The sequence below is a fragment of the Nyctereutes procyonoides genome, unplaced genomic scaffold (assembly GCF_905146905.1).
Source record: "Nyctereutes procyonoides isolate TBG_1078 unplaced genomic scaffold, NYPRO_anot_genome, whole genome shotgun sequence".
Lineage (NCBI taxonomy): Eukaryota > Metazoa > Chordata > Mammalia > Carnivora > Canidae > Nyctereutes > Nyctereutes procyonoides.
Genome location: NW_026575043.1, coordinates 53,706,451 through 53,723,101, shown reverse-complemented (window position 1 = coordinate 53,723,101; position 16,651 = coordinate 53,706,451). Strand labels below are relative to the sequence as shown.

At 50.9% G+C, this 16,651-nt stretch overlaps 1 protein-coding gene across 1 annotated transcript in view; it reads left to right on the top strand.

The window, feature by feature from the left end:
- OAS3 (2'-5'-oligoadenylate synthetase 3) overlaps positions 1-16,651 on the top strand; it is a 43,915-nt gene that overhangs the window by 3,690 nt on the left and 23,574 nt on the right. Inside the window, exons 3-15 of the mRNA XM_055323277.1 lie at positions 1,735-1,910; positions 2,957-3,195; positions 4,614-4,767; positions 5,206-5,550; positions 6,621-6,903; positions 7,218-7,393; positions 8,165-8,415; positions 8,852-8,996; positions 9,719-9,892; positions 11,231-11,516; positions 12,801-12,976; positions 13,286-13,524; positions 14,283-14,430. Coding sequence (XP_055179252.1) covers positions 1,735-1,910; positions 2,957-3,195; positions 4,614-4,767; positions 5,206-5,550; positions 6,621-6,903; positions 7,218-7,393; positions 8,165-8,415; positions 8,852-8,996; positions 9,719-9,892; positions 11,231-11,516; positions 12,801-12,976; positions 13,286-13,524; positions 14,283-14,430 — 2,792 coding nt within the window. The remainder of the gene's footprint in view (positions 1-1,734; positions 1,911-2,956; positions 3,196-4,613; positions 4,768-5,205; positions 5,551-6,620; positions 6,904-7,217; positions 7,394-8,164; positions 8,416-8,851; positions 8,997-9,718; positions 9,893-11,230; positions 11,517-12,800; positions 12,977-13,285; positions 13,525-14,282; positions 14,431-16,651) is intronic.

Sequence of the window (16,651 nt, the reverse complement as noted above, 5' to 3'; positions counted from 1 at the left end):
CTCTCTGGGCTCCAGTTTCCTCACTAAACATACTGAGAATGGGCCAAGAAGGCCCAGTTCCTCATGGATCTGTAGTCCTGGTGTCCAGGTACTTGGCCCTCGCTCAAGCAACTGGGGAGACTTTCCTTCAGCTACTGCCTAGATCAATGCTGCTCAGCCCTTCTATAAATACCCCAAAGGAGAAGGCAAACGGGCAGGCAAGTCCCCCTGGGAGCAGGGGACTGCAGACAAGGCCAGAATTCTGCAAAATCTTGTATTTTTATCTTAAAAGCATTAATGTGATTCCCCTTCATATTATGTCCATGCTTGATTTAATATAATAATGTGCCCCTGTGCCCACATATGTAAAATGAGGTTAATAATAATGGAACCCTAGTAATGAGTTTTTGGAAAGACTGTATGCATTAATGCATGTGATGAACTTTGAACAGTGCCTGGCACATGCTGTGACTCTATGAGTGCTTGTTGTATTTTTTGTTAAGATTTTATTTATTTATTCATGAGAGACACAGAGGGAGAAGCAGGCTCCATGCAGGGAGCCCAGTGCAGGACTTGATCCCAGGACCCCAGGATCACGCCCTGAGTGAAAGCAGATGCTCAACCACTGAGCCCCCCAGAGGTCCTATTATTATTATTATTATCATCATTATTATTTTCCACCATTCTTATTATTCTTATTGACCATGATGCTCTGGGGGATAGCTGTCGAATTTGTCCAGGTTATGATGTCCTGGGAGACAGCCACACAATCCCACACCTGCTACACCCACCCTCTGGGTACACATATATTAATCATAATAGCTACTACTTATTAAATGCTTAGCTATTCCAAACACCTGACATACTTTATCTCATTAATTCTCAAAATAAACCTATGAGGTCTGTACTGTCTTATCTTCCTTTTTATTAATAAGGACACTGAGGCACAGAGACAGACAGTGACTCACCCAAAGTCACACAGCATGGAAGCGATGATAGGAATCTGGGAAATTATGGAGAGTGTTCACATTTCCCAGGCTAGGCCCACAGGAAGTGGTGGAGAAAAGGCACATACTGTAAAGTCAGCCAGCTTTAAGTGCCAATCCTGTCTCCATCACTTGCCAGCTATATAACCTTGGGGAGAGAACTGAATTTCTCTGAGCTTCAGGGTCCTGGGCTATAAAATGAGGTGAAGAATACTTCCTGATAGGGTTTTGGTGGAGATATGGGAGGCTCACATGAAACTTTCAGCAGAGCGCCTGCCTGGCATGTCCAAAGCACTAAAAAAAAAAAAAAAAAAAAAAAAAAAAAATTAGCAATCCCTAAGGATTGGGATGCTAAGGCATCAGAACCTCTTGCCTTCTATTTCTCCAGCTGTTTCCTTTCCCTCTGGCACCAATTAATTAAAGGTATGTGCCGTGGTATTTTAATACTGCCTGAGGGAGCCTCAGGGCGGGAAGAACTGCCAGGTTATAAGTACTCCTGACTCAGCTGGAAGCATCATTCCTATTTAACCACCTTGGGATATGGCTGATCTTCTTCAGCCTGGCCCTGGGTTTGGAAGGAAGGGACCCTTCCTTCTGGCCTGGAGCTTTCCTCTCTGCCACATGAGAAGCTCCAGGCCCTCTTCTTTACCCTCCAACCCCCATGCTAGTGAATCTCTGCTCCTTCCACCCCCCTGCCACCAAATTCCCCCCAGTTTCTCCATCCTGTGCCTCAGAACCCTTCCTGATTCACATCATTTCCCACTCACAGGGCAGCTCTGTGCTGGTGCCAAACCTGCGCCCCAGGTCTACTCGACTCTCATCCACAGTGGTTGCCAGGGGGGCGAGCACGCAGCCTGCTTTGCAGAGCTGCGGAGGAACTTCGTGAACGTTCGTCCGGCAAAACTGAAGAGCCTGATCTTGCTGGTGAAGCACTGGTACTGTCAGGTGAGGCCTCCCCTGACGGTCCTTGATGCAGGCATATGACTGTTTAAATTTGTGATTTCATGGCAGTGAGGATATTTTTATGTTTTGCAGCCATTCATGTTTCTCTTTGTGGGAACTGCCTGTTCATATCATTTGTTTATTATTTTCCACCACGTTAGCTGTCTTCTTATTGTTGGTTTGTTGGAGCTCTTTATATATTCTGGGTGCTAATTCTTATTGAGTTACTATAATGTAAATCTACTATCCCTGTCCATGGCTTGTACTTTCATTTTGTTCATAGGTCTCTCACCACAGAAAAATGTTTGAATTTTAATGTAATCAGGTGTGTTCATGTTTTCCTTAAGAAAAACATGATTTGTACTTCACATTGTCTTGTGTAATAAGACTTTGCCTATCCTGACTTTCTAAAATTTTTCTTCTGTGGTTCCTCTCAAAAGGTATTAAGATTTTCTTCTTATGTGGTTTTAGGGCTTTGAAACTATCTGGAATATTCTACGTATGGTGTGAAGTAATGTGGAGTTTGTACATCTCCCATTCCAGCCTCTGGAATAACAACCTCCCTCCAAAATATGCATGTTTGTTGATAGACTCTTATGCTTGGAGGAAGGGGTGCCCAGCCTGTGCCTGGAGATGAGGGAACAAGCCCACAAAATCTTAGGGCACATGGCTTAGTCCTCTTCTTGGACCACTCATCATAAAGCAAGTCTGGTCTGTGGAGGTCCTGGATTCCAGTTCTTGCTCAGCCACTGACTTGCTGTGTGACCCTGGGCAGCCTGCCATGGTTTCTTTTGAGGGATCAGTGACAGTCTCACATTAGCCACTGGCCTCTCTCTGACTGCTCCCCAGTCCTAAGGGCTTGAATCTCACATGAGCCCATGACTTTGCTGAAGCTCCAAGTCGAAGGCAGATGGGAAATATCAGGTTGCTCCTAGAACATAGCATCTCATCCCAGGCTTCAGCGTGTGGGGTCTGCGCCCCAGAGCCTGAAAGATCCAGCAAAGTTCTGCAGAGAGCTCTCTTTTCCCCTCCCCTTCACCGTCTTACAGGTATGCCAGGAGGAAGGGAAGAGGGAGATGCTGCCTCCAGCCTATGCCCTGGAGCTGCTGACCATCTTCGCCTGGGAGCAGGGCTGTGGGAAGGATGCCTTCAGCCTGGCCCAAGGCCTCCGGACCGTCCTGGGCCTGATCCAGGAGTATCGGCAGCTGTGTGTTTTCTGGACGCTCAACTATGGCTTCGAGGACCCTACAGTCAGGAGCTTCTTGAGTTCCCAGCTGAAAAAACCCAGGTACCTCCCCATATGCCCCACGCACCCACTCTCCTGGGCTAGGGCCACGGGAGATAATTAATGCGATAAAATAGGTCTCATTTCTGAGGGCCAAAGCCAGGCACTGTACATGCACTCCCTAACTGGATTTAGCCCCAGAGGGAAATTAAAATCACTTGGGGCAATTTTGGGTTTTTTTAAAGACTTTATTTATTTATTCATGACAGACACACAGAGAGGCAGAGACACAGGCAGAGGGAGAAGCAGGCTCCATGCAGGGAGCCCGACGTGGGACTCGATCCCGGGTCTCCAGGATCACGCCCCGGGCTGAAGGCAGGCGCTAAACCGCTGAGCCACCCGGGCTGTCCAGGGCAGTTTTTAAAAAAGCTTTTTCTTGTGTGAACATATTTTATGCGTGAGGATTTTAGCAACACATAGTATACACATCCAAGGTGCACATTTTGTTTTTTGGTTTCTGTTTTTTTAAAGATTTTATTTACTTATTCGAGAGAGAGAGAGAGAGAGAGAGAGAGAGAGAGAGAGGCAGAGACACAGGCAGAGGAAGAAGCAGGCCCCATGCAGGGAGCCTGATGCAGGACTCGATCCCAGGACCCCAGGATCACGACATGAGCCAAAGGCAGACGCTCCACCACTAAGCCACCCAGGTGCTCCTTAGGTGCACATTTTGGTGACTTTCTATAAAGTGAACATGCCCGTGAAACCACCATCAGATCAAGGGAGAACAAGCTTCCCTTTTATTTCTCCAGGTCAGTAACTTCCCAGAGGTGACCCCACTCTGACTCTTACGGTTCCAGTCCTATCTGTTTTGAAATCTTGAAATGGAATCATACGACATATGCTTTTGTGTCTGGCATCTCTTTCTCAATATCATGCTTTTGAGATTCTTCCGTATAGTTTTGTGTACTTGCTTATTATTGTTGATTGTTTTGTGTTGCCAAATAGTATTCAATTGCGTGAATTTATCACAATATGCTTTCCATTCTGCTGATGATGGATATTTGGTTGTTTCTGCCTGGGGCTATTACAGGAAGGCTGTTAGGAACAGTCTAGAAGGGCCTCGTACATGCACTTCTGTGTATGGGCACCATTGGATACACGTGTAAGAATAAAATGGCTACATCATGGTGGTAACTCTGAGTCCCTGGGGATGGATCCTCGTATTTTATGATTCTCATGTGCTGCCAGAGTTGAGGAAGGACTTTTGCTCCAATTTAATCTCTACAACAACCCACCAGAGCAGGCACTGTGGTTATCCCCATTTTGCAAATAAGGAAACAGGTTCAGAGGAGGTAAGCCATCTACCCCAGGTCACACTGAAAGTAGAAGAGCTGGGATTGGAACCAGTTCTGCTTGACCTCAGAGCCCCTGATCTTGACCATCTTACTAAACAGAATCTTCCTGTCCCTCTGGATTTGCAGGCCTGTGATCCTGGACCCGGCTGACCCCACGTGGGATGTTGGGAATGGAGCCACGTGGCACTGGGATATACTGGCCAGAGAGGCAGAGTCCTGCTATGAGCACCCGTGCTTTCTGCAGGCGGCAGGGGACACTGTGCAGCCCTGGGAGGGAACCGTGAGTGAGGGGCTCCTGGGATCCTCATCAGGTGTAAAGCCACACCTAATTCACATGCTCAGTGTTCCCTGAGCATCTACTGGGCGCTGGGGCCGTGGGGTGTGGGACAGAGTTCAGAGTGGAGGCCACAGGCACTCAAACAATCTGATCACCAAGCTGAGCCTGCTTGGAGGAACATCTTTGAGTGCATGCATGGGGTCAGTGTCTGCTTACCACAGTGTCTGCCCCGCACAGGGCTCCTTTTAAGAATTTATCCCGTCTGTAAGGGCACTTTTTTCTAATCTTCACAAAGGCACCGTATGGGCCAGCGGTGCACCCCCTCCCCCACTTCCCACCTCTGAATCTCAGTCACCCTGACTATGTTGGGAGGGGGCTGGCAAGAGAAGGGATGGAGAAACTTCTATGCCTGCAAAGACAACTCTTTCAACACACCTCCAGGGCCTTCCACGTGCTGGGTGCTCAGGTTTAGACCACCCCATCCAGCGAGACGATGCCCAGAGGACCCCTGGGAACAGCAGCAGTCTCAATGCTGTGCCCCCAAGGGCAGGAAGCAGGCAGCCCTCATGGCCAGCTCCCCGACCCCCAGGGCCAGACAGCATCACCCCTTCTACGCTGGGGAGGGCTGTGGATCTGTCTCAGATCGCCACCAAGGACCTGGACCGCTTCATCCAGGACCACTTGAAACCAAACCCCCAGTTCCAGAAGCAGGTCGGCAAGGCCATCAATGTCATCTTGGGTTGCCTCCGAGAGAAGTGTGTCTACAAGGCCTCGAGGGTCAGCAAGGTGAGTTGGTGGATGGGGACACTGATGGAAACGTCCTGGGTACCACAGTAAGGAAGGGAAGGAGCCAGAGCGACGCAGCTGAGGGCTGGCAGGTATATATCCGAGCGCTAGCTTTTAAACAAAATTTTAATGATAGTTTTTGAAACCACTATTACCGTAATCAGACCACGTCCCTCCTCTGCTCAAAATCCTCTGCGGTTCCACAGAGCACAATGGCTTCAAGGCCGGTAGGATCTGGTCCTGGTCTCTGACCTTTGCTTACCCCATACTGGCCTCCTGGCTGCTTCTTGAACTCACTGGGCACAGTCCATACTGCCTGGTTTCTATTTCTGGAATGTTCTTTTCCCCCTCCCTCCATCCACTTGGCTCCCTCCCCCTCCTTCGAGTCTGGGATCCCAGTCCCCTTCCCACTGAGGTCTGACTGCTCAATTTACAGCTGCAACCTCCCTTCCATCTCCAGTCCCCTCACTATTTTATTTGTGTCCACACAGCACTTAGCACTTTCCGGAGGCTTTTGTTTGCTGACTGTCCCTCCTTCCTCTCCCCCTGCTAGAATATAAGTTCTAGGAGAACAGGGAACTTGGATGTACTCCCATATCTTGGTACATGTGAGTGCTCAATAAATATGTCTTGAACAGATGAATGAATTGATTGGTTGGCTGGTTGATTAAAACAGGCCAACAAAGCACATCTGCAGGCCTCATTTGACCCTGGGACCTCAATTTGCTACCTGTGGTCCAGATGTGCAGTCAGTAGATGCTGCAGGTGATTGGCCAAAATCTTTCATCCTTGCACCCCATGCCACCGCACTCCTGTTATCTGTTGCTGCAAGTTGGTCTGACTCCTGAGGGTCAGAGGGCAGGGGCAGACAAATATAGTCAGACCCTGCCAGGCTTCTAAGAATCAGAGGTCACAACCCTTGTGCAGCCTGCCTCTGTTGTGGTGGCCCTGGGCCCCACATCAGTGAGACAGTACTGTCGGGGCTGCAGATGGGGTGGAGCAGTTGGGGTCAGAATCTGACTCCTGAGCTCAGGGACAGTCATGGATCTGAGATGTTCCTTCCTCTGCAGGGGGGCTCCTTTGGCCGGGGCACAGACCTGAGGGGTAGCTGTGATGCCGAACTGGTCATTTTCCTCAACTGCTTCGAGGACTACAGGGACCAAAGGGCCCGCCGCCCAGAGATCCTTCAGGAGATGCAGGCACAGCTGGAAGCCTGGTGGCAGGACCCAGTCCCCGGCCTGAGCCTCGAGTTTCCTGAGCAGACCGTGCCCGAGGCTTTGCAGTTCCGGCTGGTGTCTACGGCCCTAGAAAGCTGGATGGATGTGTGCCTGATGCCCGCCTTTGATGCCGTGGGTGAGGGGCGCCCCCAGCCTGTGCCTTGGGGGTGAATTCCCTTTCCCGCTATGCTACGTAGCTTGTCTAGGGGTCAAGATTACTCACCTTGCAGAGTCATTGGCTGGATTAGTGAAAATTACTGAAAAGCACCCAGCACATATTTGGTGCTAAAAAAAAAAAAAGTTCTATTCTACGTTGTAGATTGTGCATCACTGATTGCACTGCTATGTGATTAACATTCAGATATTAATAAAGGCTGGTGAGTAGCAGGGTTAGGACATGCTGCTGTCGTCGTTAGAGCCGTGCCCTCAGCGCATTTCAAATGTCCACAGGGCAGCTCTGTGCTGGTGCCAAACCTGCGCCCCAGGTCTACTCGACCCTCCTCCAGAGCGGCTGCCAGGGGGGCGAGCACGCGGCCTGCTTCGCAGAGCTGCGGAGGAACTTCGTGAACGTTCGTCCAGCAAAACTGAAGAGCCTGATCCTGCTGGTGAAGCACTGGTACCACCAGGTGAGGCCTCCAGGTATCCTTGCTCCTCTCGGGAAGCAACCGCTGTCATGGCAACTGCTTCAGCCAATCGGCTCCTCCCCTAGGCAGACAGCTCCCTTCCTTCACTTCTTATTGGCCATCCCAGGTAGAAGGACCACTTCCTCCATCCTCCACTTCTTCCCCCGGGTCGGAAACCCTTGCTGAGAGAGGGTCTCTCCTCCATCAGGCCCCCAAGTGCTCCTTTCTTGTGGTTGGGCTTCACCATCCCTCTCTAGCTCATCAGTTTCTCCCCCTTCCTCACACTGCTGATGCTTTCCCTGCTCTTGCCCACCCCCAAGCCCTAGCTTATGCTGTTCCACCATTACTGTCCTCTGCAGAAATTGTACTGAATAAACCCTGGGCATCCGCCGCTAAACACTTCTCTGAATGCGCTGGCAATCATGTATTCACTCAACGAACATCTCCCGAGCACCACTGCTGCTAACATCACTATTGTGACAGCCATTGGCATACCAAGCTAAATATGTTGGAGCCCCCATTCTTGTACACCCTAGGAAGAGAGACTCCATGCAAAGATCAAGTCTGGTCTCGGGTCATTGTGTGACCTTGAACAAGTCCCTATCCCCACCACGGACCTCTGTTTATCCACCTGTAAAATAAGAAGCGTTCTATTTTTTCTGTGTTTTTATTATTTTTATATTCCCCCTCCCTCTCCAAGTACATAGGGCCATGCTTAGCACATAGTAGGTGCTCATATCCACTTACTCTCTGGTTGGCTTTTGGGTGACATAGGTCGCAGCCCAGAACAAAGGACAGCAGCCAGCCTGTGCCTCTCTGCCTCCGGTCTATGCCCTGGAGCTCCTGACCATCTTCGCCTGGGAGCAAGGCTGTGGGGAGGATTCTTTCAAAATGGCGCAAGGCTTAAAGACTGTTCTAGAGCTTGTCCAGCAGCACCAGCAGCTCTGTGTCTACTGGACAGTCAACTATAGCTTCGAGGACCCAGCGATCAGAACACATCTTCTTGGCCAGCTTCAGAAACCAAGGTACAGATCCACTTCCCCATTGCCTTTCCTGCATCATCCTTCTCCTCTCTCGCTGTTGCTGGGGAGTCATTGTATCCAAAAGGGGGCCAGGGTGGGATCTGGGTGCCCCAGGCCCACTCCTGACTCTGCTTCCTTCTGAACTCTTTACTGAGGAAGCAGGGACACCAGAAGCCCCAAAAGGAGCCAGGGTCAGTTTCATTAACACAATAAAATATCATTTCTTAGATTAAGGGGTCTAATACCTTCCTGACTGGAGCAGCCAGGCAGGAACCCTCCTGTGCTTGCGAGAGATTGGGCCAAGCCTAAGGTCCTAACACTCTTCTCCTTCTCTCCAGCTCCCACACCCTTTTCTAGTCCCTCTCACCACGACTCCCTGCTCCTTCATTGACTCCCATCTTCCCCCCCCCCCTCGGCTGCCCATCCACTCTGCCCCCAGACCCCTGATCCTGGATCCTGGTGACCCCACCTGGAATGTGGGCCAGGGCAGCTGGGAGCTGTTGGCCCAAGAAGCAGCAGCTCTGGAGACTCAGGCCTGCTTGAGGAGTAGGGAAGGCACATCTGTACAGCCATGGGATGTGATGGTAAGAGAGGAATCCCTAGGGTGGCGGATGCTGTCGAGACCCCCTCCCAGGTCCCCTTTCCCCACTGGTGCACACATCCCCAGCTGCTCAGAGTGTTTGCTGCTGGCGGCTTACAGCTGAAACATGCAGATTGTTCAGTCCCAGCCAGGACTTGATTAACATGGGTACAAAAGGCCCTCCTCTGTTCTACGGCAAGACCAGCTCTATGATGCAATTCTTAGTCCAGTGTCCCCAAGGGATCAGGAAAAAGCTTCCTCCAGCTGGAACCTTACTTACTCCTTCTCCAGCCCTCTCCTACTTCCCTCACTCCCCTTCTCCTGCAAGCACTGCCCCCAGTTAAACCATGCACAGGAAACCCCATCACAAGCTCTACTTCCAGGGAACCCCGCTGACGATGATAGCCAGTTCCCAAAGGGACGTGATTTTATCGCATTTACTATTTTTCAGCAGGAGCTCATAACCAGTGCTTAATACTCCAGACAATCCAGTGAGGCATGAGCCTAGTTCTTGCCCATATGGGGAGACCAAGGCTGTATGTTGGTGGTGGAACCAGGACTTGAACTCAGGTCCTTCTGATGCTACCACAAAGACCTGCCAACCAGCTGAGGAAGAAGAGGGATATGGGAGATAGATAGTGAAGGTCTCATCCACATAGAATGTCAAGAGTCAGCGCCGGGGCATTCATTGGGAGTCCTGTCTCAATACCTGTATTCTTTCTGTAGCCTGTTCTCCTTTACCAAACCCCAGCTGGGGACCTTGACAAGTTCATCAGTGACTTTCTCCAGCCCAACCGTCAGTTCTTGGCTCAAGTGAACAAGGCTGTTGATACCATCTGCTCATTTCTGAAGGAAAACTGCTTCCAGAATTCTGCCATCAAAGTGCTCAAAGTGGTCAAGGTAAGTCCCCAGAGAGCTGTGGACGAGTGGTCGGGCAGGCTGCTGATCTTTCCCGGGGTCACCAGGGCCGCTTTTCCACTGATCACCTGGGCCAGGCCTTGCCCACTTCTGTAGTCCTTATAACGATCAGCACAAGGCCAAGTATAGAAGAGAAACCAGAATGTGGTTGTGGGTGGATGGCAGAGAAAGGACCCAGATGTGTCCAACAAATCTGTTTTGGTTGCTTGTGACTACCAATTCAAGAGGAGGAACAAAAGAAATATATTGGCTGATGCAAACGGAAAGCCCTGGAGTTGATCTCCCATCAGGTACAGCTAGATCTAGGAGCCCATGCAAGGTCACCGGGACTCAGCTTTTCATCTCAGCTCTTGGCTCTGCCATCTTGTTTTGGGTAGGCCCTTTCCATATTGATGATCCTTAGCATCTCTAAGCTTCCAGAAAGGGGAATTCTGTTTTCTTAAAGATCAAATGGAAGGCTTGGAATTGAATCTCATTGTCCTGACTCAGGTTATCTACCCATCCCAATAATTACTGGGGCTAGAAAGACATCATGCTCTGACTGGCCAAGCCTGGCTCCTATGGTGGAGTCAGCTCCACATGGACAGGAGTGTGGGGGAGGGCGATTCCCCCAAAGAAAATCAGGATGCAGATCCCAGAAGGTAGAGAAGAGATGCTGGAAGTGTATAAAAAGCCACATTATCTGCTGCATTGGATACAACCTCAGTCCACAACTGAAGTCACAAGTGAGACTCAGGTCAGCTCTAGAAGATTATCAGCATAGAGTCAGCCAATGAAAAGTCCCAGGCCTGATGATTTGCTGTGTGACCTCAGGCAATACCTTCCCCTCTCTGATTCTTACCTTCCTCATTCATAACACAAAGATGATAACCTGGTTCACTGGTTATCAACTGTGACTTCACTTAGAATCAATCACAAGGAGAATTTTAAAAATTTTACTGATACCAAGTCTGCCTCCCAGGCCAATTAAATCAGTCTCAGTGGCATAGGAGCCAGATATCAGTCATTTAAAAAAAAAAAAAAAAAACTCTCCTGGTGTAGACGGGCTTGAGAACTACAGGCCAAAAAGGAAAAAAAAAATCTCTCAAGTTTCTCCTAGACCCCAAACCTGATGGAATGAGAAAGTTTAACTTTGTTGAAGGGTTTTAACTTTTGTCTTGCACATTTCTTTTTCTCATAATCATCTTGTTTATTAACCCCATATTAAAGAGGTCAAGGAGAGAGGTTAAGTGACTTGCCCAAGGTTACACAGCAAGTTCCCGACCCACAGGCTCTAGCAGAAGTCCTGCAGGGGTCAAGCCACCTCTGTGTCCTCTCCAGGGTGGCTCTTTAGCCAAAGGCACAGCTCTGCGAGGCCGCTCGGATGCAGATCTAGTGGTGTTCCTCAGCTGCTTCAGCCAGTTCGCTGAGCAAGGGAACAGGCGGGCTGAGATCATCTCAGAGATCCGAGCCCAGCTGGAGGCATGTCAGCAGAAGTTGCAATTGGAGGTGAAATTCGAGATCCCCAAGAGGAAGAACTCCCGCGTATTGAGCTTCTCCCTGAAGTCCCAGACGATGCTGGATCAGAGTGTGGACTTTGACGTGCTGCCGGCCTTTAACGCCTTAGGTGAGGTACCCAGGCATAGTCCTGAGAAGGGGACAAGCAGAGGCAGGGCTGCCAGGGACGGTATTTGAGGTCTCACGGTGCACAACCAGACCACACCTGTTCACAGTGTAGGCATTGTACACATGTATGCTTGTCACCAGTTTCCTGCAAGGTGTCTGGAGAAAAGGATGCCTTTTTCTATTTTTTTTTTAAGATTTTGTTTATTTATTCATAGAGACACACACAGAGAGAGAGGCAGAAACACAGGCAGAGAGAGAAGCAGGCTCCATACAAGAAGCCTAACGTGGGACTCGATCCCGAGTCTCCAGGATCGCACCCCAGGCTGCAGGCAGCGCTAAACCGCTGCGCCACTGGGGCTGCCCAAGATGCCTTTTTTTAATTCATACTACAGTGTTATGTGGTCTAACAGTGGCTCTGGGCTGGGTCCTTGTCTCAGCAATTGCACCAGCGTGACGAACGTCCTTGAGTAAGGGACTTCCCTACCTTGAACACCAGTGTCTTCCCCTGATGATGTGGGTATTGGAGTGTCTCAGCATATCCCCAGCTTCAAGTATTCGTGTGCTACTTGCTGCCTTCTGCACTTGCCACAGACCTGTAGGATCCAAGAGTTCAGTAAATGCACAGAGTATGTGCCTGGCATTCTTCCAGGCACCACGGATGAATCCCTGGAAAGGACAAAACAGACCTCTTTGTATCTATTCAGTTCTGAGTTTGCATTGGAGAGTTTGCAGAGTGAGGACATCCCCTGTATCTGAATGTTTTTGGTTCCTAAGGTTTGGAAACAAGTTACAAGGAAGGGACTCACCCGGAAATGTATCTGAATCTACACAGTTCTTCAGAAAGCAAGAGTTGGAATGTCAAGGAATACCTTTAAGTGCAATGAAACCAGAGGGTGACATCAGCTCACCATGTACAGTCCTGTTACCCACCGGAGGCCCTGAGACCGAGGCTCTCCCTTTGTTAGAGAGGGATGAGCAAGCATTCAAGAGCTGAGAGCCATTAAAGATGTGTTAGCTCCCAGCTGAGACTTTCTTCGTGATAGACAGAAGGGTTGAAAGGGGGCAGGAAGAAAAATAAGATTCTTGCCAGGGACTTAATGCTGGGCCATGCCATGTGTGGGCTCCAACTAAAATCCCCTGTTACTTACCTTTGCCCAAGTGGGCCCTAGCCCACCCTTGGGGAAAGTGAAGATCCTGGAAGTAGGAGATCCTGGAAGTCCTTTCTCAGTTGGCCCCAGCGGGACTCTGGGAAATGAACCGATGGTGGCCTCCTCCCTATCTCCAGGCCAGGTGGTCTCCAGCTACAGGCCCCCGTCTCAAGTCTACGTGGACCTCATCTACAGCTACAACAATGCGGGCGAGTATTCCACCTGCTTCACTGAGCTGCAGCGAGACTTCATCATCTCTCGCCCCACTAAGCTGAAGAGTCTGATCCGACTGGTGAAGCACTGGTACCGGCAGGTTTGGCACAAGGACGGGCCACCCTACTGGGGAACATTGAGGAGGGGGAGGGGGAGGGGGCAGGGGGCTGGTGGAGCAGAAGGAGGGATATTTCCTAGCTCTGGGACCTGAGTTTGCCTCTCTGTAAAATTGGGCTGGCGTCAAAATCCCAAGTTACAGGATTTTGAAGGGATAATGCCCGGCCAGGCATCTGACATGTGGAGGTGCTCAGTGAAATTTTGGGGTCTGCTTGCCAGCTCTGGAAGGGTCCCTCCTGTACTGCTTCATTGCCAGTGCAAACGGACGCATCCTCTTTCCCCTATTCCCCAGTGCAACAAGATGCCCAAGGGAAGAGGCTCCCTGCCCCCCCAGCATGGGCTGGAACTCCTGACGGTGTACGCCTGGGAGCAGGGTGGGCAGAGCGCCCAGTTCAACATGGCCCAGGGCTTCCGCACCGTCCTGGAGCTGGTCAGCCAGTACCGTCAGCTCCGTGTCTACTGGACTGTCAACTACGATAACGAGGACAAGACTGTCAGAGACTTCCTGAGCCGGCAGCTTCGCCAGCCCAGGTTCTGGCCCACCCTCCCCGTCACAGAGTCTCAGATATGGGGTCACTGGCTCTCCCCACATCCGGAGGGCTTCGGGGGGAGACAGCAAAATCCTCTTCCCAGAACTGAGCTCCTTTCCAACAGGGATATCCTTAGCACATAAGGGACAGGCAGTCTGTTTCCTGGCCCCGCTCTAGAAGTAGGGTTGCCAGATGAAATGCAAGACTCCATTCAAGTTTGAAATTCAGACAAACGGTGAATGACTTTTTAGTATAAGTGTGTCCCACGTGGTATTAGGGATATACTTATGTTGATCCAAAGCTCAAATTTAACTGGGCATTCTCTCTTTCTGTTTGTTAAACCTGGCAACCCTACCTGTGAGCCCACCAGGTAATGTAAGCATGTCTTATTCTTTGGGATTTTGCCTGCCTCCGCAGAGAGAGCAGAGGTACTTTCACAAACTCATGATGCATCTCCAGCCCATGGATAACGGCAACTTAGCATGATATGCTGAAAAAAACTCTGAGATGGTGACAGCTCCCACAGGTGTAGGAAGGGAGAATGGTAGGACCAGTACCGAGACTAGTAACCAACGCCTGCTACCTGCTGAAGGGGTGTGGCCCAGATGAACATGGTGATTGATTAGTAATGTCTGCCCCGGATGCAGAAGGGAGAAGTGCCCCGTGCAGAGTATTGGGTGAGGGAGAACAGTCCAACCAGTCCCTCAGGAGGATACCCAGATGTTACTAGGATAAAACTGACCCTAATGGGAATTGCAGGCCCATCATCCTGGATCCAGCTGACCCGACAGGCAACCTCGGCCATAATGCTCGCTGGGACCTGTTGGCCACAGAAGCTACAGCCTGCATGTCTGCCCTGTGCTGCACAGACAGGGATGGCACCCCCATCCAACCATGGCCAGTGAAGGTGAGAGAACTATGTGCAGCAGGGGCACACTTCGTTGGGGACAGTGTGCTCAGGAGAGGGGCATGACTCCAGCCAGAGGGGCAGGCCCAGCCATGGCCCCATATGTGTGCCTATGCCCCATGTCCTGGCTGTCCCTGTGGTCTCAGCTTCGCCAGGAAGGTTAGGCCTAACCAACTTCTTCTATAACCTTCCCCCAGGCTGCTGTGTGAAGGCCAGCGAGTCTATGTTTGTACCAGATGGGCAGAAGGACACCAGCCCTGGTGTGAGGAGACTCAGGGTTATCTACTAGTGTGTGTGTCTGCGCACACACGCATGTGTACGTGTATGTGAGAGAGAGATTGATCCAGTGACTCCACTCCTCTGTCCAACCTCCCATCTGACATCCCTGCCTCCCCACCCCGCACTTTCCTGCTCTGTGTACCCAGCCCGGCTGAGCCTCATTGAACACCCGCTTGTATCAGATGGGCACTGGCCACCTCACAGACTCCCCTGCCTCTTGTGCCATGCATCAGAGTCCAGGATCTGTGGGTCGACCACAGCCTGAGTTGCCAGCCTCCTGCCATGACAGTGCTCTCAGTTACTGTTGCATCCTACACTGTGTCCTACCCCTGCTGAGAATGTCCTCCACCTTCCTGACATCTCTGCCCATCCAAACCAGCTCACATCTCCTGTTGAAACTCATCCTTGTCCTCCCAGTGGCCTCTCCTTCTTCTCCAATCCAACAACTTTTCACAGAGAAAACAGTCTTCATGCCATTTGTCAGCCACAGTCAGTTGATAGTGGCTGCCTGGAGTCCTGTGTTCCAGAGGATTCTGAAGAATGGCTCCATGCCTGGGAAGAGTGATCTGATCAATTAGTGATGTCTGCCATTGATGCAGTAGAGAAAAGGGATGGCATGAGTGCTGTGATTGATTAGCAGTGTCTAGCCTGGATGCAGGACTACAGTGTATGCCTAAGCTACTGAGGAGCTCTCTGAGCTCAGCCACTGGCAGGAGAGCATGCCCAGATTGGCTAGTTTTGTCTGTCACAGACAGGGAGTGGGGGCATGTGTACTATGCCATTCCTCATGGGACACCTGACTGAGCGCCTTATGGCTAGAGCCTTATTTTCTTCCCCAGATGTGTATCTTAAGGGCCATGCCCTATTTGCCTTCCTGAATTTTTCCTGGGCTCCTGTCTTCTCTCTTGACCTGCTAGAACATTGCCAATGGGATTCTCCATCCCCAGAGCCTAAAGATGCCAAAGCCCAAACGACAGTGCACAGCCTGCTTCTTCTCTCTGCCTTCCAGGGCAAATGCACCAGGTGCATGCGAGGGGCACTCCAGTGTCCCTCTTAGTCAGGGCTCCGCACAGAAAATGGAATAGTCCAAGAATCATAAGCAGAAAGGGACTTGATCTAAATCCCTGGATGGTCTGGAGGAGCTGAAGGCAGGGGCTGTGACCGGGCTGTGGGTTTCCGATTAGAGTACCATGGCTGAATCACCGGTCAGGAAGCTGTTGCTGCCAATGGCACTGTCACTGTGCCACAGCCTCACAGCCACAGAGCGGGGGGCCAGACCCAGAATGTTGGTTGTCTGGGCTTGCTCGCCATCAGCTCAGCAGGACGATGCCTCGGTCTCCCTTCTTTAGCACAATCTGAATTACAGCCAGAACTCTGGCTGCAGGGCCCGCAGGAGTGAATGTTGAGTCTCCCACCCTTCATAGCGCAGGGAGGAACAGATGCCTAGCGCTGACAACCAGAGTCTGGGACAGCATCCGTAGCAGTTGCACTGTGAACATCTGTAGTCTGGGTGGGTGAGGGGGTGGTCCATCCCAGAGGGAGGTCCAGGAGGAGGCAGGCCAGCAGGAGCCATTATGCATCTCCCCACCCCCTGCCCCTACTGCCCCCCTGCATGTCTCAGAGAGTCTGATGCTCCGTGGCCTGTTGCTGGGCACTGCCTGTCGGGTGCTGAGTCCCTTGGGGCTGCTATCACAAAGAACGTCAGAACAGGTAGCTTATCAACAACAGAAATTATTCCTGGCAGTTCTGGGGGCAGAAGTCAGCACAGTCAGGTTCTGCTGAGAGCCTTCCAGCTTGTACATTCCTTGTGTCCTCACATGGCAGAGAGCTAGTCACCCCTCCCTCCTCCTCTTGTAAGGGCACTAATCCCATTCCTGAGGGCTCCACCCTCAGACCTAATCGCCTCCTAAAGACCACAGGTCCTCATACCATCACAGTAGGG